This window comes from Agelaius phoeniceus, chromosome 29 (genome assembly GCF_051311805.1).
Source record: "Agelaius phoeniceus isolate bAgePho1 chromosome 29, bAgePho1.hap1, whole genome shotgun sequence".
In the NCBI taxonomy this organism is placed as follows: Eukaryota; Metazoa; Chordata; class Aves; order Passeriformes; family Icteridae; genus Agelaius; species Agelaius phoeniceus.
Window position 1 is genome coordinate 2,592,265 of NC_135293.1, and position 25,816 is coordinate 2,618,080.

Sequence of the window (25,816 nt, forward strand, 5' to 3'; positions counted from 1 at the left end):
GAAGCACCCCCGGTGCCCCACCTCCCGCGACGCCCGGGGCGGGGTTCCCGTGCCCCCGCCTCCGTGACGTCACTTCCAGCGGGCGGTGCCGGGCCCGGTGCCGCCGGTGCGGGCCGGGGGTGGAGGAGGCGGAGGGAGGTCCCGGTCCCTGTTCTGGTCACCGTCCCGGTTCCGATCCCAGTCCCGGCGCGCCATGGTGGTGCTGCGGGGCGGCGCGGCCCCCGAGGAGCCGTTCCCGTGAGTGCGGGCCCGGGGCCGGGCGGGCCGTGGGGCGGTCGGGCCGGGCAGGAGCCCCCCGGGCTGTCGGTGCGGGCGGGGAGCGGCGGCGCCTCCCGGGACAGCCCGTCCCCAGCTCCCCGGGCCCGGCGGCGGTGCCAGAGCGGAGCCCGGCACCGGCATAATGAGCCTTATAATTAGCGTTTATCCCCTGGAGGTCACGGTGCTCCCGGTCACCGGGGCTGGGCTGGAGCCCCGCGCTCCTGCACGGGTGTACCGGGGGCTCGGGACGGAGCTGCGGAACGACTTTGCTCTGCCACGTTCTGCTGCCCAAGGGTCAGTGACAGGAATAGCTCCGAAATCCCCCGGCAGAGAACGAGTTCCCCTTCCAGGCGCTGTTCCCTGGGACAGGAGGAGAAGGCAGGAGTCTGTCTGTCTGTCTGTCTGTCTGTCAGGCCCATTGCCCCGGGGTCACGGTTTGAACGATCCCTCCTGGGGTCCCGTATGAGCCTGGCGCGGCACCCTGGCTCAGAGGGCGCTGCTCTGGCTCGGGTGGCTGTCCCGAGGTCACTGTCCCCTGTGAACCTCCCTCCAGGCTGGCACCGGGCGGAGGTGGCAGCGCCAGGGCAGACGTGGCAGTGCCGGGTGCCAGGGCAGCCAGGAACGGCCCTGGAGGCTGCAGGAAGGGAGCAAAGCGTGGCTCAGCCTGTTCCCCTCCCAGCCACGGCGCTCGGGGGTGCTCCCAGCCTGCTGACCCCGGGTTTTGACACGCCAGGGAGCGCCGGGCTCGCAGCTGTGTACTCAAACCCCCGAGCTGGGGCCAGTGTAAGGTGACTCCCTCTGTTTATTCAGGTTTTTGTAACCGTCTTTGTATCACAACTTGATCCACCAGCCCTGGTTGCTGGCTGTGGCGGGTTGGGTTACTGCTCCCCACCCGTCCTCTGGGCATTGCCTTGATACCTGAGTCTCTTTTATTCTTTCCAAGCCCACCTTTGCCTCGGTTTTCTCTCCAGTGGTTGTTTTTATACCCCCCCACCAGCAGCCAAGACTGTATCACTGCCCCCACGCAGGCAAAGGGGGAAAAAAAAAAAAAAATCAAGGTTTTGGCGAGGGTGAGCAGCTGGCTGTTAGCCCGGGCTGCAATCGGACAGCACAACCTGCTCTGCCCTGTGCCCAGATCGCCTCTGTCAGGACCTGATTGCAGGACTGGGGCTCCCAGAATGCTGGAAAGGAGGGGACACGGTGGGGACATGGCCCTGAGGATGGAGCAAGGCCGTGGCAGTGGAGACAGTGGTCACTCTGGGCAGCTCCTCAGGATTGTCCATCCTGGGCGTTGTTTCAGGGGTGTTGATTTTCTCCCCCACTTTCTGCTGGGCTAAAGGAAACCCACACAACCCTGAGGGGAAGCTTCTTCAGCAAGTGAAGGCAGTGAAACTTCCTGTCTTTGGTGTTTAGTAAACTTTGAAACCTGAGCAGTTGCGTTCAGCGCCAGGCCAGCTTCTCGCTTGCGGTGTGGCTTCATTTTCCCATAAAATGCCTCAGTTTTATGGTCATTCCTCAGCTGTGCCTGTGACTAAGCAACACCCTGACTGTGTGGTGAGCAGAGCACCTTTGGGTGCCCCCAGGAGCTGGCAGTGCCAGGCTGGGGTGGTGTTCCTGCCGCCCTCAATAAAGAGTGGCAGGGTCAGTGCCAACCCACTCAGGACCACGCTGAGCGTGAGGTGCAGCAGGGATGGATCCAGCGCTCTGCTTCCTGTGTGGCATGCTTAATTGCCCAGGTTAATTGCCCAGGTTAATTACCTGGCCCTCCCAGTGCTGACACACAGCTGCTTTGAGCAGCTTGGAGGTCACAGTGACCCGAGGGGGACGGGTCCTGTGGGAGGATGTGTTGCAGTAACACTGGTGCTGGTGATGCTCTGGTGCCCCATCTCCCTGCTGCCCTGGCTGCCCCAGAGCCTCGGCTGGGCTCACCCCTGCTGCTGTGTCCCCCAGGAGGATCGAGGACTGCCTGCCCCTGCTGCAGGACTCTCCCTCCAAGCGTTTCTCTCCGTCCAAGAGGAAGCAGTACTACATCAACAAAGCCATCCGCAACTCCGACCTCATCCCCAGGGCCAAGGGCCGCAAGAGCCTCCAGAGGCTGGAGAACAGTAAGGGCCAGGCAGGGTTTCTTCCCCAGGGCAACCTCCCCTGAGCTGTTCTGGGGGCAAGGAGCCTCTCTGGAGGTGCTTCCCCCCCTCTGAGGCTTTGCTCTTGGCCCCAGCTCGTTACCTGATGACGCTTCTGGAGCAGGATGAGTGCGGGAGCGACGAGGGAGAGCTCACCCACTCTGCCACCCCCAGCATCTTCACTGAGGCCTGTAACAATGAGACCTATGTGGAGGTGGGTACAGCCACCCCGCTGCCTTGGGGACACTGGAATGGCATGGCATGGTTGTAGTCCACTCCTGCATCCCTCTGCCTCCCTGGCCTGAGCAGCTTCTGCTTGGTTTGGTGTCAGGGCGGGATCTGTGGGATCTGCTGCCGTGTGTGCCAAGGGGTGATGGGCTCCTGGGGCCCATGGGATGAGGGAATTTCCAGGCAGATGCTCTGCTGGAGAGTTGTGGCTGCAGGGCAGTGAGTGCCTGGTGAGCTGCAGCTCTTCCTCCTGCACAAGCCCCTTGCCAAACCCCCGTTGCCTAACACTGACCCTGTCACCGGGTGTTTTGAAATGTGGCCTCTCCCTGGTGTGACAGGGCCACACTCAGGGCCGTCCCTGGGGATGAGAGGGTGAGGAGGGGGCTCGTGGGGTGTGGGAAAGGGCCCTGGGTAGCCAGGTGCCCCCCCAGACCTCTGCAGTGGGGCTCGGTGGCTTCTGTTGTCAGATCTGGAACGACTTCATGAACCGCTCGGGAGAAGAGCAGGAGAGGGTCCTGCTCTACCTGGAGGAGGAGGCCAGGAAGAAGCACAGGAGGAAGCTGCCTGTCAAGAATGAAGACAAGTGGAAAGGTGCTGGGAGGGGAAGGCAGGGTGGGGACAGCCTCTCCCTTTCCTTCCTTGTGTACATTCTGGGAGGGCTGCACCCACTCCCTGTCTGTGGTGGGGCCAGGGGATGCCTGAGCCCACGCCATGGGTGTGGCAAGGGGGGGTGGGTTATGCAGACCCCCACCATGGACCAGGGAGGGTTTTTGGGAGCCAGAAGTGGCTGAGATGATGGGCACAGCCATCCCCAAACCCCCTGTGCTGGGGAGGGCATTGCTGCTTTAGGGGTGACTGTAAAGGGAGCCCTGTGTGGCAGCTGGGGGGACACTGGCTCCTCCCAAAAAGTGACCCCGCGAGCTCCGGAGCTGTGAGCTGTGCCTAAATCCCTTCTCCCTCCTGCAGAGCTCCCTGCCTACACCCCCCAGGAGTGCTTCCAGCGCATCAGCCGCCGCCTGCGCGCCACCCTCAAGCGGGGCAGGATCCCCATGGTGAGCTGGGGATCACAGCCTGGCACAGCAGGGCTGGGGGTATTGGAATTATTACCAATATTGTGGACAGGACCTGCCTGAGCTTGTCTGGCCCTTGCTGCTTGACCAAATAGCGGCAACTGTGGTGTTTCCACCCCACAGACACTTTTGGCTGCCTGGGTGTGTGGTGTTTCCACCCCACAGACACTTTTGGCTGCCTGGGTGTGTGGTGTTTTATCCAAAGACACTTTTGGCTGCCTGGGTGTGTGGTGTTTCACCCCTCAGACACTTTTGCCTGGCTGGGTGCTGCAGGTGGGCACTGCAGACAAGTCCAGGCCTGCAGGAGCTCTGGTGGTGCTGGGATGGAGCTTCCCCCCATAACAGGGGCTGCTCCTCAGGTTTCCCTCTGTGGAGAAGCTTTAAGGTGATGGTGAAGGAAAGGAATCGGTTCTGCTGGAGGGTTTGGATCCAGAGCTTTATTCTGGCCTCTGAATGCAGCACCAGCTCCAACAGAACTCCCTGAGCCCGTGGTTGCTGCTCCTTTGAACCCCGGGGAGAGGGGCAGGGAAGGGGCAGGGAGGCACCAAGCAGGGACAGGAGGGGAGGGACAAAGGGACAAAGGACACCTGGATGGCCCAATGCCCCCAGGGCTAGAGGGCATCCTTTGGATCTGCCAATCACTTCTGGAATGCCAGGACTGACAGACAGTGCTGGGAGGGGCAAGGAGAGGAGACTGACACACCTGGGAGGGAATCACCAGGGAGAAACCCGGGGTGTCTGAGGCAAACCCTGAAATGCCACCACAACAGTGGGGGCTGCCAGGGGTCCCTGCACAGCCCAGAGCTGTGCCCTGACCTCGTGCCACATTTCAGAGCAGCTCCTGGGAACGTGCTCGTGTTGCAGACACACATCCAGCTCCCAGCACATGGGGTTTTCCTGGCTCAGTTCAGATTTTTCTGGCACTTAGAGGGCTTTTTTTAGTGGTTGTCTCCCAGTTTCTGTGCAGTGACAGCAGGTGAGAGGTGAAACCGGGCGTGTTTGTGCACGGGGACAGCAGTGGGGCCTTTGGGGTCTTCACAGTGGCCCACACAAGGTTATTGGGGGCAACTCTGGTGTATTTTGAAAGGGGGTAAAAGGAGGGAGGTGAATGCAGCCCTGCACTTTCTCTGCCATCCCAGGGGGTGCTGCCTCCCTGCTCCCTGTGCTCTGTGGGGCTCTGTTTGTTTTTTCCTGGTGCTAATTAGAGCCTCTCAGTGCAGCCTGGGCTCCTCCTGCCCGCTGCCTTGTTTGCCTTCAGTGTGCTGCTCTGTGTCTCTGGGGTCACAGAGCTCTTGCAGAGCACTGAGCTTTGGCTCTTGGCTGTGAGCACCAGGGATGGTGCCAGCCCTTGGCACACACAGCGTGGAGTTGGCAGGAGCTGGATCCTTCCCTGCCTCAGGGGCTGGAGATGGGAGATTTCTCCTCTCCCTGCTGTCTCCCATTCAATTAGCTTGCCCAGGAGCTGCTGGCAGTAAATCCTGGGGAATCAGTTGTGCCACCACTGTCCTTTCCTCACTTGAGTTCCTGCCTCTCCTCACAGGGGACGCTGGAGGGGCTGGAGGAGGAGCTGCTGGCCTTCTTCTCTGTCACCCCCCACTCTGTGTACACAGCCCTGATGGATAACAGGTATCTCCCCATCCCTGTGCCCCAGGGCTGCCCCAGACTGCAGAGGGGATTTGGGAGCACAGGACACCCCTGGGGCTGGGTCTCCACCTGGCCTGGTGGGTGGGAGGCACCTGGGGATGCCTGGGCAGGGCCTTGGGGCACTTTGTGCTCCCCCTCTGCTCTGTGTGTCCCCGGGAGGATGCAGGGCAGGGACGCACAGGTCAGGCTCTAACGCTGTCCCCTCTCCCCCAGCTTTGAGAGGCTCCTGCTCCATGCACTCTGCCAGTACATGGATCTCGTCTCTGCCAGTAAGAGCCCTGTGTCTGCTCGGTTTTAGTTTTGGTTTCCATTTTGTTGTTGTTTTTTCCCCTTTCCCTCCATCACTATCTCTCCTCTCCAGCTCAGCCTTTTTCCTCCCTTCCTCCTGTGGGCCCCACCTCGCCCTGGGGCTCAGAGATAACCCCGCGGTCCCACCCCTTCTGCTTCCTCCCCAGCAATGCCCTGAGCTCCCTGGGCAGCCCCAGTGGTGACCAAGCTCAGCCAGACCCGGCTCTGAGGGGAAATTTGGGTGGTCCAAAGCAAGAATCTGCTCACGGGGTTCCCTCTCCTGCAGCTGCTTCCTCCTCCCTGGGATCAGCTGTGCTGCCCTGGGCATCCCCAAAGGTTTTTTTGCCAAGGCAGGGATGGAATCAGGCCCCATCCCTCCAGAGGAGACTCTGCTGATTCATTAGGAGCCAATTGTGGCAATCAGCCTGAGTGTTAATGATGGGGAGAGTGAGCCCCAGGATGGAGGGCACAGAAAACAGGGGAGCCTGTGCTCACCACGAGCCCCAGGGAGAAGAGGGGAGGCCTGGGAGGGCCTGTTGGACACCCCTGAGAGGGGGAGGAGGGTTGTGCTGACCTCTCCATCCCACCCACAGGCTCGGACATCGAAGGGAAGCGCCAGATGAAAGTGAGCAACAAACACCGCGTGTTCCTGCCCCCGGAGCTGCTGCTCTCAGACTACCTGGGCCAGATGAGCTGATGCCCCCACAGCTGCCCTGCCCCTCCTGTGTCCTCTGCAGCCTCTCCCGGACCTTCCTCAGCCCTTGCCCTGCTCCAGCAGCCGCTCCAGGCCGGGGGTTTGTGGCTGTGCCCTTGGCTGTGCTGGCAGCAGGGCAATGGGTGCAGAGCAGGTGCCTCTCGCCCTCCCTGCTCCCCGCACAGCCCTCCTGGAACTGTTTGTGTGTCTATTTATAACCCAGGTGTTTTTTAAAAAGAATCAGGCGGGGCCAGCCTCCCTCCGTGGGGTGATTTGGGTCCAGATTTTTCTGCGGTGAAACAGCTCCCGGCGGCTGCTGAGCAATCGCTGAGCCGGCGGAAGAGCCCCGGGGCTGCCGCGTTCCCTCCCGCAGCCCCGCGCCCACCGGGGGCTCGGCCAGGGCGGGGTGTGGGCAGCTCCGGGTGCTTTTTACCCCACAGCCTGCAGAACGGGGCTGTTTTTAAGTGTAATATAGCTTGTGTTTTTTATCACGTGTGTGTGTGTGTGTGTGTGTGTGTATTTACATGTGTGTGTGCTGGAGGGGTGCAGCCCCCTTTGGGGCTCTGCTTTTCCACGGGGCATTTTGGGGGTCCCTCTATGTGCCAAGGGGTGCTCGCAGGGAAACCTTTGCTGGTTGCTCTTGTCCCACGATGACACCGACTGCCATTAACCGCGGGCACCCCCAGACCCAGGGGAGCCCCTCGCGCCTCCTTCGCTGGTTCAGCAACAATAAAAACGGTGCTCCCCTGCTCCGGCTCTGTGTCTCCGTGGGGATGAGGATGATGATGAGGATGAGGAAGGAGGATGAGGGGGAGGAGGAGGTTTGGGGGTCTCAGCGCAGGCGGTTGGACACGGGATGGAAAATGTGGGTGTGGGGAGGTGCAAAAAATATGGAACGCTTCACGAATTTGCGTGTCATCCTTGCGCAGGGGCCATGCTAATCTTCTCTGTATCGTTCCAATTTTAGTATATGTGCTGCCGAAGCGAGCACGAATCGTGCTGCCCCCGTAACGGTATTTAAAGGCTTAGAAACTCAATACAATCATCATATGGTGACTACAGTGTAGTTCGGTATTGAACGCATAATGAGCCCCCTCAAGTACTCCTCAGTATTTCACTCGTCGTTTTCCTCAGATTTTACCAAAATTTCAGAAATACTCCGGCTATGTTTGCTATTCTGCCCGGTGGCTCCTGGGTAGTTTGTTATGCTAATTAGCTCTCTGAGGGTGTCCGCGGCAGTGCCTGAGCGCGCGGCGCAGGCGCGGCACGGGCAGCCCGCGGAGGCGCCGGGGTCCTGAGGAGCGGCGGGCGCCGGTGAGTGAGGCGGGACCGGGACCGGGACCCCCGGGAGTCGCCTGTGACCGCGCCCAGGCCCCTCCTGTGACCTTCCCGCCAGCCCCGGGAACCTCTGGCACCTCCCCGTGTCCCTCCGGCACCTCCCTGTGTCCGGCCCCGGGACCCTCCCACCCGCCGTAGGCTCGGTACCCGCGGACCGCTCCCTCCTCCTCCCCCCGGTACCGCCGGGGTCTCTCCCGGTACGGGGTTGTCCCCACCCGTGTCCTGTGCCTCCCGCTGTGCCCCCTGCGGCTGGGGTCCGGTGTGACCGGCTTTGTGTCGCCCCCAGGCAGGACCGAGGCTCTCCGGTGTCCCGTGCCCGGTGTCCCGTCCCCGGTGTCCCGTCCGGGCCGGCGGGATGGACCTGGCCTACGTGTGCGAGTGGGAGAAGAAGCCCAAGAGCAACCACTGCCCCTCCATCCCCCTGGTGTGTGCCTGGTCCTGCCGCAACCTCATCGCCTTCACCACGGACCTCCGCAATGAGGAGGAGAAAGGTACCGAGAACCCCTCGGGAAATCCCTCCCGGTGCTCTCGGGAGAGGCCGGGATCCGCTGGGCCAGAGCTCTGCCCTGCCCCTGGAGGCTGCTCTCCTCCTTTTCCTTCCATCCTTCAGCCTCTGCGTTTGTTCCCTGGAGTGGGTTTGGTTCCCCTAAACCAGGACCAAGCACTACCCCAAATCATTTCTATAAATGATAAATTTTCTATAAAATACTTTATGTTTTTCCTGCATCACCTGAGGCTCAGCAGCAGTGCCAAGGGACAGGAATCACTTCTCTGTTCACACAGATCTCACCCATATGGTCCATATCATCGACACCGAGCACCCCTGGGACGTCTACTCTGTCAACTCGGGCCACACTGAAGTCATCACATGTTTGGAGTGGGATCAGTCAGGTGGGCTGGGCTCTGTCATTGTCACCGTGTCCCTGCCCTGCTGTACATGCCCCAAAGCATTGGGGTGCAATTCCTTGGGGGGTTTTGGCCATTCACCGTGTCCCTGCCCTGCTGTGCATGCCCCAAAGCATTGGGATGCAATTCCTTGGGGGGTTTTGGCCATTCCCCCTATTCTCAGTGTCATTGTCACTGTGTCCCACCCCTGCTGTGCATGTCCCAAAGCAATGGGGTGCAATTCCTTGGGGACTTTTGGCCGTTCCCCCTGTTCTCACGCAGTGTCATTGTCACAGGCTCCAGGCTGCTCTCAGCAGATGCTGATGGCCACATCAAGTGCTGGAGCATGACAGATCACCTGGCCAACAGCTGGGAGAACACAGTGGGCAGCGTGGTGGAAGGGGACCCTGTGGTGGCCCTGTCCTGGCTGCACAACGGTGTCAAGCTGGCTCTGCACGTGGAGAAGGTTTGTCTGAGCTTCCTGAGGGATCTGGGCTGGAATTCTCTGGCCTTTGTGAGGATCCCCCCAGACAAGGGAAGAGATGAGAATCTGACTCCATGTTCCCAGAAGGCTGATTTCTCTTCTCTTCTCTTCTCTTCTCTTCTCTTCTCTTCTCTTCTCTTCTCTTCTCTTCTCTTCTCTTCTCTTCTCTTCTCTTCTCTTCTCTTCTCTTCTCTTCTCTTCCCTTCCCTTCCCTTCCCTTCCCTTCCCTTCCCTTCCCTTCCCACTATACTAAAGAATACAGAAAAGGAAACCTCAGAAGGTTTAACAAGAATTAATCATAAAAACCCCTGACTGACTCAGAGTCTGACACAGCTGGCCATGATTGGCCATTAAGTTAAAACCATTCACATGTTTGGACAAACAGTCTCCAACCCACATTCCAAAGCAGCAAAACAGGGAGAAACTGAGGCTTCTCAGCTTTCCAGGAGAAAATCCTGGGCAAAGAGGGTTTTTCAGAAAAGATGACAGTGACAGTCTGGCTCAGATGTTGGCAGAGAGCTCAGGATCCTGCCTGTGTTTGTGCTCTGGGCTCTCTTGTTTTTCCAGTTTTTGTTCCCCTATAGTGGATATTTGTGCTCCCCTGTAGTGGATATTTTTCCTCCCCTATAGTGAATATTTGTGTTCCCCTATAGTGGATATTTTTGCTCATCTATAGTGGATATTTTTGCTCTGCTATAGTGGATATTTGTACTCCCCTATAGTGGATATTTTTGCTCCTCTGTAGTGGATATTTGTGCTCCCTATAGTGAATATTTGTGCTCCCCTATAGTGGATATTTTTGCTCCTCTCTAGTGGATATTTGTGCTCCCCTATAGTGGATATTTTTGCTCATCTATAGTGCATATTTGTGCTCCCTGTAGTGGATATTTTTGCTCATCTATAGTGGATATTTTTGCTCCCCCATAGTGCATATTTGTGCTCCCTGTAGTGGATATTTTTGCTCATCTATAGTGCATATTTGTGCTCCCTATAGTGGATATTTTTCCTCCCCTATAGTGAATATTTGTGCTCCTCTATAGTGGATATTTTTGCTCCCAATGAAGGAGGAATAACGAGGACGACTCCATTGATATCAGAACACTAATTAATTCCTTTTTTCTAATTTTGGCTGCGAGCGCTTACATTTTTTTGACCTTTCTTCCAGTCTGGAGCCTCAAACTTCGGCGAGAAGTTTTCCCGGGTGAAATTCTCTCCATCCCTGACTCTGTTTGGTGGGAAGCCCATGGAGGGCTGGATTGCTGTGACCATCAGTGGCTTGGTCACCGTGTCCCTCCTCAAGCCCAACGGGCAGGTGCTGACGGCCACCGAGAGCCTTTGCCGCCTCCGCTGCCGCGTGGCCTTGGCCGACGTCGCCTTCACGGGCGGGGGCAACATCGTGGTGGCCACATCTGATGGCAGCAGCACCTCCCCTGTGCAGTTCTACAAGGTTTGTGTCAGCGTGGTGAACGAGAAGTGCAAGATTGACACCGAGATCCTGCCCTCGCTCTTCATGCGCTGCACCACAGACCCCGCGCGCAAGGACAAGTACCCGGCCATCACCCACCTGAAATTCCTGGCCAGGGACATGTCAGAGCAGGTGGGCTGGAGTGGAGATTGGTGCTCCCTTAGAGTGCATATTTTTGCTCTGCTATAATGGATATTTGTGCTCCTCTGTAGTGGATATTTGTGCTCCTCTGTAGTGCATATTAGGCTCCCCTATAGTGGATATATGTGCTCCTCTATAGTGGATATTTTTGCTCTGCTATAATGGATATTTTTGCTCCTCTATAGTGGATATTTTTGCTCTGCTATAATGGATATTTTTGCTCCCCTCTAGTGGATATTTTTCCTCCCCTCTAGTGGATATTTTTCCTCCCCTCTAGTGGATATTTTTCCTCCCCTCTAGTGGATATTTGTGCTCCTCTATAGTGAATATTTGTGCTCCCCTATAGTGGATATTTTTGCTCCCCTATAATGGATATTTTTGCTCCCCTATAGTGAATATTTTTCCTCTCCTCTAGTGGATATTTGTTCTCCCCTATAATGGATATTTTTGCTCCCCTATAGTGGATATATGTGCTCCCCTCTAGTGGATATTTTGCTCCCCTATTGTGGATATTTGTGCTCCCCTATAGTGCATATTACGCTCCCCTATAGTGGATATATGTGCTCCCCTCTAGTGAATATTTTTGCTCCCCTATAGTGGAGATTTTTGCTCCCCTATAGTGGATATATGTGCTCCCCTCTAGTGGATATTTTTCCTCCCCTATAGTGGATATTTTTTGCTCCCCTATAGTAGATATTTGTGCTCTGCTATAGTGGATATTTTTCCTCCTCTATAGTCGATATTTTGCTCCTCTATAGTGGATATTTTTGCTCTGCTATAGTGGATATTTTTCCTGCCCTATAATGGATATTTGTGCTCCTCTGTAGTGGATATTTTTGCTCCTCTGTAGTGGATATTTTTGCACCTGATGAAGGACAAATGATGAGGAGGACTCCATTGATATCAGAAGGCTAATTAATTACTTTATTCTATACTATATTATTCTGTACCTCTAAACTGAGCCTGCCAAGCACTCAACTCTCACACAACTACCCAGACAGTCACCACACACACACACACAGACTTTCTTGGCCCTGATAGGCCAAGGAAACAAAACACCATCACTTTGGGTAAACAATCTCCATATTGCATTCTACTTTTGCACAGCAAATGAGATAAAAATTGTGGTTTTCCTTTCTCTGAGGTTCAGAGAATGTGAATCTCAGAAATCCTTGTGAAGAATTGTGCCTTGCTTTTCTCTGTGAGGAGAAATGTGGCTACAGTGGGCAGCTGCTCTTTGATCCTCCTGGCCTTCCTCAGAGGGTCTGGAGGTGACCAGCACATCCTGCAATACCTTTGGCATTCCTAGTTGTCCTTTTGGTGCAGCTGGAACCCTAATTCACCTCACTTCCCACTGATTTGATCCTCTGCTTTCTGCTGGTGGAGCAGGACCCTGGAAAGGGAGGGTGGGAATGACCAGGGCAGTGTTGTCCCTGTTGTGAAGTTTGTGGTGGGGGGCTCTGTTCCACAGGTGCTGCTTTGTGCTTCCAACCAAAACAACAGCATTGTGGAGTGCTGGTCCCTTAGGAAGGAGGGCCTGCCTGTCAACAACATCTTCCAGCAAATCTCTCCTGTGGGTAAGTGTCTGCTCTGGGCACTCTCAAGAACAGGAGCTTGGTCTGAGGGAAAAAACAGCACAGTTTCTCACATCCATTATCCCATGTTTGTGATTATTCAGAATCTTATGCTTACTTTCAGGTGTTTTCAGTCCATTCTGTCTGTTTGCATCATAGGCAGCAAGTTGCTGTTTCCAGGAAGGGGTTTGGTTGTTGCTTTCACTTCATAAAAGATTTTAAAATAAATTTTTGTGTTTTGCTGCGCAGCCGCCCTTCCTGCCACCAGTGGAGCAAAGGCTCCCAAAGGACCAGGATTGAGCAGCAGAGCTGGATTAATCCCCTGCTCTGGCTTCACTGATCTCAGATAAAACAGAATTAATCAGGGCAGTTTGTTTGGTGAAATATAAAGGATTATTGTGTGTAAGGATCTTACTCACCCGCAGCAGAGCTTCCATCAAGAGAGATTTAGCAAAACATGTTGGTATAATTCAGGAAAAAAATAGGGAACTATGAGGGAAATGTATGGGAAATATATGGGAAATATGCCAGTCCTGATTCATGGTCCTGCTTGGGGGAGCTTGGGGCAGAAATGAGGGACAGATTTTCTGATTTTTGTGGGACAGAATTCTCACTAATTTGCTTTTTTGGTCATTGCTAGTGGGAGACAAGCAGCCCATGATCCTGAAGTGGAGGATCCTGTCTGCCACCAACGACCTGGACCGGGTGTCAGCTGTGGCACTGCCAAAGCTCCCAATCTCCCTGACCAACACTGACCTGAAGGTGGCAAATGACACCAAGTTCTTCCCCGGGCTGGGTAAGGAGTTCCTGTTGTCTTTGTCCTAAACATGTCACTTTTGCTTGAAGTTTCACCACCTGAGCAGTAGCTGAAGGAAAGCACGTGGAATGCTGAGGGAAAACTTATAAATGTGGTGTTTCTCGTTGTGGGAAGAGGCTGTGAAATTCTGTGAGCTCCTGTTGGGACCCAGCACATTCCTCTGGCTGCCCTGGGTGATTTGAGACCCTGGCAAAAGGCTCAGAGACCTTGGCATGGAGTCAAAACCACCTGTGCCTTCCATTTTAGTCCATGGAAAAAATTACCAACTTTGTGTGAAGATTTACAAGCCACAAGAGTTTGAGTAGGATGATAGTGAATTTGTCACAGGGTGAAAAAGTAGAATTTTGGGGATTTAGAATGGGGGTTCAAGAGGCAAGATGGAGGAATCTGGGTGTGTCCTGTCCTTCTTTCTTCTTCTTGTCCTCCATCTCCTGCTGTGATGGTGACACTTCTGGATTGGTTTAGAGCAGAGACAGACTGTCTAACATAGGTGATAGGTATTGGAAAATTATTGTAAATAAAGAACACACAGTTCTTAGTATGAAAAGCAAACACCACCCCAAGGGCAGGCACTGTGCCACAGCCTGACCTGCTGGACAGATCTCAGCAGGTCAGAGAAAGAATGGAATAGATAAGAGAAAACAACCTTGGAAAGCAGAACTGACTTCTTCTTTGGTTGCAGGGCTGGGAAAAAAGACTTTTTAATACCTCAGGGGTCGTCTCAACCACAGAAACCCAAGAAGCCCCCAGCCCTTTGGCTTCTCCATGGGCTTCAGTGGTGGCCACTTGTTGGGGAAGATGAAACAGGAAAGCCTTATAAATATGATTGCTTGGCAAAAGATTCTGAGAATATAGGAACTACAAGTGAGATTGAAATGAAAGCAAGCTTTGAGATCCCTTAGTTACTGAATGAGTGACTGGAAAACAATGGCATGGCCAGCTGAAGGTGATCCCCTTTTGATGGAACAACACCCTCTGCTTGCAGGCAGATCCAAGGGTCAGAGCAGACCCTGCCAGTTTGGCAGAAGGGGTCTAAAGAGGAGTTTTTAGGGTTTAAAATGTAACACAGTATGGTAATGTAGTGATTCTTATAGGCTGTATGGAAATGCTATAGGATTTGTATCTTGTACTAGATTGGTTAGTGAGAATCAGAATATTCAACACAGAAGATTTATTGTATTGTAATGGGAACTTTGCTCTCTTATCCTCTCATCTTCTCTCTGTCTCTCATCTTCTTTACCACTGTCTTTCCTTCTCTGGGGCCTGCTCTGAGCTGTGGCTGGCAGCTCCAAGCAGATCCTCTTTGCAATAAACCCCAAATTCCATCAACCTGGCTTCAGAGACCTCTCATCTCCATCCATCCCGACCATCCTACCCCGCCACTCCTACAGCCCCTGCTTTGGGCGAGGGCTCTGCCACGCTGGGAGCAGCTGTCTGCTCATCCTCACTCATCCCCTGTCCCCAGGCCTGGCCTTGGCTTTCCACGATGGCAGTGTCCACATTGTGCACAGGCTGTCCCTGCAGATGATGGCTGTGTTTTACGGCTCCTCCTCGCAGCGCCCCGTGGACGAGCCGGCCCTCAAACGCCCCCGCACCACAGGGCCCCTGGTGCACTTCAAGGCCATGCAGCTCTCCTGGACATCCCTGGCCCTGGCTGGTGTGGACAGTCATGGAAAGGTTGGTGCTCTCTTATGGATGTAGGGATGGGTCACTCCTGTTGATGGAGTGACAGAATTGGCCTTTGTCTCCTCAAAAAGGAAAAAAGCCCAGAAGTTTCTCTCTTCTGTACATCTAAACTGAACCTGCCAAGCACTCAACTCAACTCAACCTCCTATGAGGTCCTACCTCATAGGACCTTGGGGGTTTCATCTCAAACTTTAAGATAGCCAATTGAACAGCCAAAAAGTCCCACCTGAGCAATCTATTGGAAAAAGAAGAGAATAAAATAACTAATGGCTTTTGTGAGGAGTTTTACCAGGAGCAAGAACCTCTTGCCCTGGCTTGTTTTTTCTCTGTAAAGAGCTTAGTTGTTTTGCCTTTTATTAAAACTTTTGTTTCCAGCACTGCCACAGAAGCCATCCTGCTGATTTTATGCCAGGGTTACTGAGGAAACACTGGGAATTCCAGTGGTGAGATCCATATTGGAAAGGGATGTATCCCATCAGTGTCAGAAACTGTCACTAGGTCAGGATTGAGCTTCATTGGGCCCCATGTTGGGTGGTGGCTTTGTGGGATGTCACAGTCATATTTTCTGAAAAATCCTCTTGCTCAGGATTCTTCTCTTAGGAAGCTGAGAAGCCTCAAAGAAAAAAAAAATTACTTCTCCTGTGTTTTGCTGGTTTAGAATGTAGCTTAGAGATTCTTTACCCAACATGTTAATTGTTTTTACTTAAAAACCAATCACCATCCAACTGTGTCAAAACTCTAGAAAAAGTCACGAGTTTTTCATTAGTATCATTCTTGTTAAGCCTTCTGTAAGTATCCTTTCTCTATTCTTTGGTAAAGTTTTAGTATAGCATCCTAATATATATTACATATATAATATAATACAATATTATTATATTGTATTGTATTATATTACATTACATTATATCTTATGATATGATATAATATTGTATTAGAATATTATATTAATATATTATAATATGATGATATATAATATAATGTGAAATTATATTATATTATGATATAATATTGTATTATAGTATTATATTAATATAATATGATAATATATAATATAATGTGATATTATGTTATATAATATATCTAATTTATATTTATATATAAATTATATATCTAATTTATATACATATATTTATATGAATATATATTGCATTTAGATTATTATTATTATTATTATTATTATTATTATTATTATTATTATTATTATTATTATTATTATTATTATTATTATTATTATTATTATTATTATATTAGTACATAAAATTATAAATTAGCCTTCTAAGAACATGAGATTCATAAGTCCCTTCCTGCCATGGAAGACCCTGACAATGCCCCACTCCTGAAGCCATTTTCTGTTTGGTTCCTCCCTTCAAGCTGAGCATGCTCCGCATCTCCCCGTCCATGGGCCACGTGCTGGACATGAACATGTCCCTGAGGCACCTGCTGTTCCTGCTGGAGTACTGCATGGTCACTGGCTATGACTGGTGGGACATCCTGCTCCACGTCCAGCCCAGCATGGTGCAGAACCTGGTGGAGAAGCTGCACGAGGAGTACATGCGTCAGAATGCAGCCCTGCAGCAGGTGGGTGGGTGGGTGGGTGGGTGGGGGCTCTGGGCTCACCCCCAGGGTGGGCATGGGGGTGCTCAGGGCTTTGGAGAGGGGAGCAGCCAGTGCCAGTCCTCAGGACATTGCTGGCTGTGCTCTCTGAGTGCCCTGCTGGGGCAGTGATGGAGCTGGGAAGAGCTTCCATGTCAGCAGCATTCACTTCTCCTGATATCAGCAGGGTTTTAGCTGCTGGAAACTTGGGGTGAGATGGTGAAATCTATTTTTGGCAGATTCCTGGGAGCAGCAGCACGTGCCCAGCACAGCGCTCACGTGCATGGCTCCTGTCACTCCTGCAGCAGAAAGGGAGAGCAGAGAATAAAGCAGCAGCAGCAGCAGCAGCAGCTCTAATGAGCTTATGCTAATTCCTGCCTTTTTTTGTGCCTTTTGCTGCATTTCCCCGTGGCTCAGGTGCTCTCCACACGCATTGTTGCCATGAAGGCCTCTCTGTGCAAGCTCTCCTCCAGCACCATCGCCCGTGTGTGTGACTACCACGCCAAGCTCTTCCTCATTGCCATCAGCTGCACCCTGAAATCTCTGCTGCGCCCACATTTCCTCAACACCCCTGACAAGAGCCCCGGGGACCGGCTCACCGAGATCTGCTCCAAGATCACGGATGTAGGTACTGACTGCTCAGAGCATCCTGCTCTGCATTCCCAGCTTTGGGATTGGGCTGTTCCCCTGTGGTGTCAGAGCCTCTCAGTAACTCATCCTGCTCTGCATTCCCAGCTTTTGGGATTGGGCTGTTCCCCATGGTGTCACAGCCTCTCAGTAACTCACCCTGCTCTGCATTCCCAGCTTTTGGGATTGGGCTGTTCTCTGTGGTGACATCCTCTCAGTAACTCATCCTGCTCTGCATTCCCAGCTTTTGGGATTGGGCTGTTCCCCATGGTGTCACAGCCTCTCAGTAACTCATCCTGCTCTGCATTCCCAGCTTTTGGGATTGGGCTGTTCCCCATGGTGTCACAGCCTCTCAGTAACTCATCCTGCTCTGCATTCCCAGCTTTTGGGATTGGGCTGTTCCCCATGGTGTCACAGCCTCTCAGTAACTCATCCTGCTCTGCATTCCCAATTTTTGGGATTGGGCTGTTCCCTGTGGTGTCACAGCCTCTCAGTAACTCCTGGGTTTGGAGAGGGGAACAAGGATGACCTCCACAGGGAGGGTGTGAGGTTTGGATCCATCTTTCCTGAGCCAGGCCATGTCTTGGTTCTTTTCCAGACATTGACAAGGTGATGATTAACCTGAAGACAGAAGAGTTTGTCCTGGAGATGACAACATTGCAGTCCCTGCAGCAGCTCATCCAGTGGGTGGGGGATTTTGTGCTCTACCTGCTGGCCAGCCTTCCCAACCAGGTGAGACCCATGGGCACAAACACCCATGGGCAGTGCTGGGGAGCTTTGCCAGGGCACACAGGCCACATGTCCCTGTCAGCACAGGCACTGGGCAGGAGTAAGGAACAGCAGAATTAGAGAATGGCCCTTTCCATGCCCATCTGGGGCTGTGAACAGCACCTGGGGGATTTGGGGACACTCCTCTGTCGCTGTCGAGGCGGTCAGGACACAAAGCAGAGACCACAAGCAGTCTCAGATGGCAACTCTTTATTATTGAACATGGCTGACCTTTTATACACTTTCTAATTGTTTATACTTCTTCTACCCTAACTATTGGCCACAATAAATCAACATAACACTATTGGTGAAAAGTTCCAGTGACTTCAACTAACTTTTTAAAAATACTGCATCCAGCTGCAAAGTTCTCTTCTTATCTTTCTTCAATTCCTCACTTCTCTTGGTCTCCTTGGTTACAGCCTTGGGGAGATCTCCTTATCAGCTTCTTCTTGCTTTAGCTAACACTAAGGAGTGAGACACACACACATACACACTCCTCTTGCAGCTCTGCAGTGTTGTCACCTTCAGGTGACCCTCCAGCATCCCCAGCACAGCATCGGGTGTGTGCTGCTGGAAGCAGGAGCTGTCTGGATGCACTCTGGTGGCTGGGGCTGCTGTGAGCTCCATCTTCCCTCACTTTAGAAGCTGCAGGATTTGCACAACACCTCACTTTCTTTCGAGAGCTCTGCTGAGTTGTGCCAGCCTGCTGGCATGTCCTCAGTGGGAATGGGGGCAGGTGAAACCCTTCAGCTTGCATGCAGAGGGCTTCTCCTGGAAAAGCTTATTCCCCATCTGGGTGTCTGCAGGCAGAATAACCTCTTCCTCTGAGGAACTTCATCAGTTATTTCCCATCATTCTTATTTTGAAAAATTTACCTTTTAATCAAGCAAGTCACACAAAGAGTATGGAGCCTTTTCCCGGAGAGGAGAAGAGAGCACTAACAGCTCCCTGACACACAAATCTGGAGGATGGTGATGCTTTTTCCAGGGAGCTGAGCTAACAGTCTGGCTGTAAGGAGTTTAGATCTGCAGCCAGACATCATGGTTAGGTCTGTCTGTGGTTATAATGTAGTTGTTTGAGTTTTGTAGAAGTTGTCTGATGGAATCTGAACTAAGAACAAAACAAAAACCCAAGGGGAGCTGTTTCTGGCGATCCTCGTCTCTATTTGATCTGGCACCAGAGCTGGCCTCACCCAGCTTGGTGTGAGCCTCACCCAGCTTGGTGTGAGCCTCCCCCAGGCTGGTGTGAGCCTCCCCCAGGCTGGTGTGAGCCCACCTAGGCTGGTGCCACCCCTCTGTGTCCCCACAGGGCTCCCCAGTGCGGCCTGGGCACAGCTTCCTGCGCGACGGCGCCTCCCTGGGCATGTTCCGCGAGCTGATGGTGGTGATCCGCATCTGGGGGCTGCTGAAGCCCAGCTGCCTCCCCGTGTACACAGCAACCTCAGACACCCAGGACAGCATGTCCCTGCTCTTCAGGCTCCTGACCAAGCTCTGGCTGTGCTGTGAGTGTGGCCCTGAGCAGTAATTCCTGCAGCAGCGGGGTGGGACGTGACTCCGAGGGGGTCTGGCACGTTGAGAAAGGGCAAGTGCAGCTGCCAAGGTTATTGTTTTCCAGGCTGAGTTGGCAGTGGAGGAGGAGGCTGCACGCAGCTCTCTGGAGCTCTGAGGGGGAAATGTAAAGGTCACAGGGGTTTTTTTCCTTCATTTCCCACGCAGGTCGTGAGGAAAATCACATCACAGAGCCCGATGATGCCCTGATCGATGAGTGCTGCCTCCTGCCCAGCCAGCTGCTCATTCCCAACATTGACTGGCTGCCCATCAACGATGGCATCATCAGCAAGCTGCAGAACAAGCAGCTGGTCAGGCTGCAGTTTGGGAAGGCTCCCGGGCTCGTTGGCCACACTGTCTCTTCCCAGTTTGATGCCTTTGTCAGGTACAAACCCCTGGAATTATACAAAGGTGTTGTTTGTCAGGTACAAACCCCTGGAACCATACAAAGGTGTTGTTTGTCAGGTACAAACCCCTGGAATGGGTCAGTGCACAGTGAGAAGGAGTTTTGGCAGCTCTGAGGTTTGGCTTGTCTCCTTGCTGCTGTGGCCCAAGAGCAGTTTGTCTTCTCTGCTCAAATTCCTTTCTCAGCTTATGATGGGCTGGGGATTTTAAGTACTGAAAAGTGATAGCAAATGGTGGGGGAAAAACTCCATTAATTAATGTGATTAATTGTGACCATGAATCTCATGGCACTGGGTGGGCAAGTGGGCAGAACCTGTGCCATATTGGCCAGTGAGATGCAGCTCCCTGTCCTGGGAGCAGCTGATGGAAAGTGAGAGTCTAGGAAAGTCCTGTTCTCTCTCCCCAGGGCCCCTGGACAGCCCAAAATTGACCACCTGAGGCGGCTGCACCTGGGTGCATACCCAACAGAGGAATGCAAGTCCTGTACCAGGTAAGTGGCACTTGCAGTGGAGCTTGGGCAGGATTTGGACTGTCCTGTGTCCTTCAGGAGCTCTCTGGCACTGGTTGGGGCTGTGGTTAAGGTGTCCCCAACCTGAGATGCCCATGTCAGTGTCAGCCTGGCCCTTGGGTTAAAAATCAAACAGATCAGAAAAAGCTCTCAAAGTAATCTGGCTTGGAGGAGACCCTGCAGCAACTCCTTTACAGCCCAATTCTGTGAGTCTGATAATTAAAACACCTTTGTGGTCATGGCAGGGCTGGAGGGAGGATTCTCCTCACTGCCCTTGCCCCCATTTTGGGGTCATCTTTCCACCAGGCTTGCATTTCATGCTGCCCTACTCATGCACCCTCATGGGAGGGCCTGGATTGCAGGGTAATGGCTCAGGGAACAAACATCCATCTAAGTCATGTGATTGAATTAGCTTTAATTAGTGATTTTAATAGAAAGCCTCTGTAGCAGATCATTTTTGTGAGATGACTGTCAGTTGTTTCATGTATAAACAGCAGCTGGGGCTGTTCCTTGCCAGGCTCCAGCTCCAGCAGAGCCCTCAGTGGGATTGTTGCTTGCTGGTTTCAGCTGGTTTTGGTGCTCTCTGCAGATGACAGGAGCTGGTTTCCCCCCCAGATCCCTGTGTGGTGCATGCAGCTCCCCAGCAGTGCTGGCCCTGCAGTGCCCCTGGGCTGGCTGCACCCTCTGTGTCCCCACAGGTGTGGCTGTGTCACCATGCTGAAGTCACCCAACAAGGTGACAGCAGTGAAGCAGTGGGAGCAGCGCTGGATCAAGAACTGCCTGTGTGGAGGGCTGTGGAGGAAGATGCCCCTCAGCTACTCCTGAGCCCTTCCTGGGATGCAGTGAGGGCCAGGAGCTGCACAGGGCTCCCTTCGTGGAGGTTTTGGGACAAGGGAATGGCAGCTCCTGTCCCTCCTGCTGGAAAAGCTGCTGCTGGTTGAGCTGTGCTGGAAAACAGAGCTGAGGGAGCTCTGCCTCTTGCCAGGGAAGAGCTGGAAAGGAATGCCAGAGGTTTCCCCATCATTTGGGGCCCAGGAGGGGAGAGCCTGGCTGTGTTTTGTGTCTGTGCCAGCAGAGCAGGGCCCTGGCCTGGGCAGGGTGGTGATGGGGCACAGCTGGTACCTCACATCCATCCTGTGCCTTGGGAAGTGCCAGGCATGGGCTGGACACTCCTGATCCCTCAGCAAACTCATCCCTGAGACAGGATCTGGCTCCTGTGTGCCCATCAGTGTTGGGTGGGAGCAGGAATATGAGAGCTGCTGCCTGGAGTGAACCCTGCCTTTGCCTCTTGCTGTTGTAAATAAAAATTCTCCTGATTTTGTACAGAACCAAGTGCTTTGTTTCTGTGGTGTGACGTGGCTGCCCAGTGTGGGGCCACGGCAGTGGGGCCATGCGAGGGCTGCCAGAACATCTGTCAGGAAAGGAGCCACCATCATTGGAAAAAGGAGAAGGGAAATGGATGTTTTCAAGGTTTGCCTTATGGACACTCGAGGAAAAAACATCAGATCCTTGGGGTTGTGCAAGCCTCCAGATTCAGCAAGGCTGGACACTTGAGCGTGCCAGAGGAGGAGCATTCCTGCTGCAGCCAAAAATCCTTTCAGATTCTTGCCCTCAGCTGCTGCTGCCCCGGGCAGGAAATCACAACCTCGAGGAGCCACCCTGGGGCTGATCTGGGCCCTCTCCTCTCCCACGGCTCCTTCAGCTCTTAGGGGGAAAAGCCTGGAGCTTCCTCTGCTGCTGCATCCCAGCCAGCAATTCCAGGTCCCCACAGACCGTTTAAGAGCCAGCCTTAGTACATTCCTTTCCCTCTGGAGCCATGATTTCATTATTCTTGAGAACTGGAGCTGGTGACAGAGTTCATCCCTCGACTCCGGTGAATGTTTCACTGCACAGAGCTGTAAGAGCTGTACAGACCTCTCCCCCTCTCTGCTCTGCTGCTAATTAGGGACAATCAAATGGCTAATTAGGAAACTGCACCTTATTAAGGCTCTTTTCCCCTGTAAGTAAAACTCAAACGGGGCCCTCTGTGAGCTCCTCATAGAACAGGCTTGGGGTTATTTAATGTTTGATTGGGAACAGCAGCAGAGCAGGGGAATGGAGACACATCCGTGTCCCCCTCAGTTCCCTGCTGACCATGGAGCTCCTGGGATGGGACTGGAAGGGTCTGGCAGTGCCCTGGGCCGTGCCTTGGCCCTGCTCCCTCCCAAGACAGGGCAGTGGGAGAGCAGGGCTCTGGGGGTGACCAGGGTGTGGTGGGAAGGTGGCTCTGCCCTGTCCTGCCCCTCAGCTCCTGGGACAAGAGGGTCCCAGTGAGAATCCAGCATGGATCCCACTGTGGGAGCCAGAGCTGCCACTGCCATTTCAGCTACAGGCAGATTCTGCCTCCCCAAATGTTCACATAATGCCCCAGGTCTCAATCCTGTTGTGGCCACACTGCAGGATGTGTCCCCAGCTCCCACCCAAGGCCACACCGTCCCCAAGGGTGCAACCTCAGCACGTCCCACCCTATATCCTGCTCCCCTTGGGCAGGGGCTCCTGCACAGACCCCCCCAGCTCCTCCTTCTCCCCACTCCTCCAGCCCAGCAGCTCTGCAGGAATCATCATCATCATCATCATCATCACTTTATTGCAGCGGTCGCAGGCAGCATTCTGGGCACCTTCAGCAAAGCCTCTTGAGGGCTGTGACCCCCAATTCTCCCCCACCCGGGCCCTGTGCTTTGTGAATGGGGGGCCAGGGACCCCCTTCTTTGGTTCCTCACCAGTCCCCTGGCCCAGCCCTCCTCCTGGCTCGTGGGGTGGGCAGCGTTGGGAGCCCGTGGCACTTGGCAGGGCAGCACTGGGTGTGCTCTGGCCGTGCTGGCAGCAGCAAGCCTGGCAAAGAGCAGGTCCCTGGGGTGCCCTCAGCGGGTGTCCCCCTCCCCATCGGCGGCAGAGGCCATGACGCTGTCGATCCAGCCCGCGTAGGGGGCGATGCGGGTGTAGATGGCCGGTTTCTTGTAGTTGCCACAGACGCGGGAGCCGGCCGTGACCACTCCCTCGGCCACCCCGCCACACACCAGCGGTCCCCCGGAGTCTCCCTGCAGGACCGGCCCTCATCAGTACGGCCAAGGGTTTGCCAGGACACCCAGCCCATCTCCCAGCCCCTCGTTCCTTCTTCCCCCAGGCTCCTGTGAGCTGCTCTGCAGTGGATAGCAAGGGGCACCACCCCGGGGATGCTGCCCCCTTTCTTGCTGCCCCCTTTCTCCTGTGCAGCCCCTCGCCTCTCCCAGGCTGTGGGCATTGTGCCCATTGCTCCCTCCCAGCCCTGCGTGGATCCTTGCTGAGTATTTGCTACCTTGCAGGTGTCCTTCCTGCAGGAGTCGGTGCACATCACGTTCTGGGTGATGGTGCCAAGGGTTTGCCAGGACACCCCATCACAAGGAGAACCCACCCCGGGGGCACTGTCCCCTCCTGCCCCACAGCCCCCCGCCTCTCCCAGGCTGTGGGCATCGTGCCCATTGCTCCCTCCCAGCCCCGCGTGGATCCTTGTTGAGTGTTTGGTACCTTGCAGGTGTCCTTCCTGCAGGAGTCGGTGCACATCACATTCTGGGTGATGGTGCCAAGGGTTTACCAAGACCAATGGTTTGCCAGGACACCCCAGCACAGGGAGCACCCATCCTGGGGATGCTGTCCCCAGAGCCCCTCTCCTTTCCCAGGCTCTGAGCCTTGTGCCCGTTGCCCCCTCCCAGCCCTTTGTGGATCCTTTGTTGAGTGTTTGCTACCTTGCAGGTGTCCTTCCTGCGGGAGTCGGTGCACATCATGTTCCGGGTGATGGTGCCGTCGTGGCGGGTGCGGTGGTTGCAGACATCGCGGCTGATCACCGGCCGCTCCAGCTGCTGCAGTTTGTCCGGCCGGGTGCCGCTGTGGTCCGTGGTGCCCCACCCCGCCACCTCGCACACCGTGTCGGCCGCCACGTCCCTGTCCTCCCGCTGGAAGGGCAGCACCCGCACGTCCGAGTTCAGCTCCGCTTTCTCCTCCAGCTGCCACAAAGCCACGGGGGGAGCCGGGTCACACGGGCAGCCGTGCCCTGGGGAGCCCAGCCCTGACACCGAGAGCCACCTCAGGGTTTTGCCTCCTGGTTGGAGCCCCAGGATGCAGCCAGAGAGCAGAGCTGGAGCTCTGAGGAGGATGGACACAGCTCAAAGGGGGAAGCAGGGATGGTCCCATGGGACAGGGAGGGATGGCCCGGCCTGACCGTGAGGATTTCCTCCACTGCAGGGCCCCGAGGGACAGTGGGATTTGTGCCCGGTGGGGAGGAGGGTGCCATCAGCCCCCAGCCCACCTGGAGGAGGAGCAGGTCATCCTTGTTGTTGTGGACGTTGCTGCCGGGGTGGGGGAACTGGGCACGAACTTGGTACAGGCGTTTGTGGGGCTCGGGCTGCGTCAGCGAGTGGGCACCCAGCAGCACCTGGAAGAGTTTGCCATCCCTGGAAGAGAGTCAGAGTGTGGGACAAACAGCTGGGGGTGTCACCGCCCCCAGCCATGGAAATGGGGTGCTGGGGGGGGTCACAGAGCCCAGCAGAGAGCTCCAGAGGCCCTGCAGCCCCTGCCCAGCCCTCCTTGCAGGTGGGAGCTGAGGCCCACGCTCTGACACCGGGGTCGAGGCTCCAGAGTGGGGTTTGGCCTGAGTCCTGCAGCCCCCCAGCCCTGCATCGACCCCCCCAGGCACACTCACGTCTCCTCCATGCAGTGGGCAGCGCTCAGCACCCACTGCTGGGCGATGAGGAAGCCCCCACAGACGTGCTGCCCGTCCAGCTGCAGCGAGGCCATGTAGGGCTTCAGGTGGGGCTTGGCTTCAAAGCCCCTCAGGATGCGTCCCCGGGGCTGCCCTGCAGAGAGAGGCCGGGCTCAGGGGGGGAACAGGGGAGTGTCGCTCCTGTGGTCCCTTCCCAGACCCCCAGACCCCTCCTCGTGGGCTGCAGCAGCGCCTGGTGGCAGGAACTGGGGAGCTGGGCAGGGACCCCCGTGCTGTGTCACTGCTCTGGGGTGTGGGGGGAGCACTCACCATTCACTGGGGCCCAGAGGAGCAGCAGCAGAGCCAGGACAAGCACGGGAGCAGGGTTTGGCCCCATGGCTGCAGAGCTGGCGGTGCCTCTGCCCGCCCGGGGGTTTTGGGGTGCAGGGAGGACTCTGCTGACCCGGGGCTGGGGCTGGGACTCGCTTTTATGTCCAGTTTGGGGCGGCGGGGGGGGGAGCAGGAAAAGGGGGGAGCGGAGGGAGCGGGGGGGTTTCCGCAGCGTGGGCTGAATGTTTTGAAATATTCAGCTTATAAAAGGGGTCAAGAGTTCCCGGCACAAACAGCGCGGGAGGAGGAAACAGCCCGGCCCAGCTGCCGGCCCTGGCACCCGCTGCCGGGGATTTCTGCGCCGGGGTTGAAAAATGCCGAAAAAGTTCAGGCTTTTGGCAAAAGAAGAATCTGGGAAATTCTATCCCAGCCCTCCCAGGGGCCCCCACTCGGCCTGGGGGCCGCTCCCTGGTGGGTGCTGGGTGCCCAGGGGTACAAACCCATCCCGTCACCCCTGCCCGAGGGGTTCCTGCAGGGTCTGGGCGGGTGATGGCAGCCACAGCGCCGTGTCCGGGATGCCGGTGGCCGTGGCAGCCCCGGTCCCCTCTGCCTTTCTCCCCGGTGCCGCT

The 25,816-nt window shown here is 55.0% G+C and overlaps 3 protein-coding genes and 1 non-coding gene across 5 annotated transcripts; 2 read left to right on the plus strand and 2 right to left on the minus strand.

The window, feature by feature from the left end:
* The first annotated feature begins 65 nt into the window (after positions 1-65).
* Positions 66-7,054, plus strand: R3HDM4 (R3H domain containing 4). The gene is made up of 8 exons (XM_054650188.2): positions 66-237; positions 2,209-2,363; positions 2,477-2,595; positions 3,077-3,200; positions 3,576-3,661; positions 5,220-5,305; positions 5,537-5,592; positions 6,205-7,054. Exons 1-8 carry the CDS (start codon positions 194-196, stop codon positions 6,306-6,308), a joined length of 774 nt encoding a protein of 257 aa, XP_054506163.2. The 5' UTR covers positions 66-193; the 3' UTR covers positions 6,309-7,054.
* A 135-nt stretch (positions 7,055-7,189) lies between these two features.
* LOC129131443 (U6 spliceosomal RNA) lies at positions 7,190-7,296 on the minus strand. Its single transcript, XR_008535643.1, has one exon. It is a non-coding gene; the product is annotated as a U6 spliceosomal RNA (small nuclear RNA).
* A 21-nt stretch (positions 7,297-7,317) lies between these two features.
* Positions 7,318-21,471, plus strand: MED16 (mediator complex subunit 16). 2 transcript variants are annotated; one of them, XM_077191361.1, is made up of 15 exons: positions 7,318-7,840; positions 7,930-8,134; positions 8,427-8,534; positions 8,825-8,994; positions 10,178-10,609; positions 12,090-12,195; positions 12,833-12,988; positions 14,475-14,686; positions 16,067-16,273; positions 16,706-16,916; positions 17,514-17,647; positions 18,992-19,184; positions 19,399-19,615; positions 20,042-20,125; positions 20,842-21,471. In XM_077191361.1, exons 2-15 carry the CDS (start codon positions 7,999-8,001, stop codon positions 20,966-20,968), a joined length of 2,493 nt encoding a protein of 830 aa, XP_077047476.1. In that variant the 5' UTR covers positions 7,318-7,840; positions 7,930-7,998; the 3' UTR covers positions 20,969-21,471. The 2 variants fall into 2 exon arrangements, with proteins under 2 accessions (XP_077047476.1, XP_077047477.1); XM_077191362.1 differs by having other exon boundaries at positions 7,318-7,619.
* Positions 21,472-22,746: 1,275 nt separating this feature from the next.
* Positions 22,747-25,336, minus strand: LOC129131281 (complement factor D). Its single transcript, XM_054650187.2, has 5 exons — positions 25,188-25,336; positions 24,858-25,011; positions 24,465-24,609; positions 23,905-24,162; positions 22,747-23,220 (listed from the first exon to the last, which is right to left on the minus strand). The coding sequence occupies exons 1-5, from the start codon at positions 25,252-25,254 to the stop codon at positions 23,044-23,046; spliced, it is 801 nt and encodes a 266-aa protein (XP_054506162.1). The 5' UTR covers positions 25,255-25,336; the 3' UTR covers positions 22,747-23,043.
* Between the last annotated feature and the right edge of the window lie 480 nt (positions 25,337-25,816).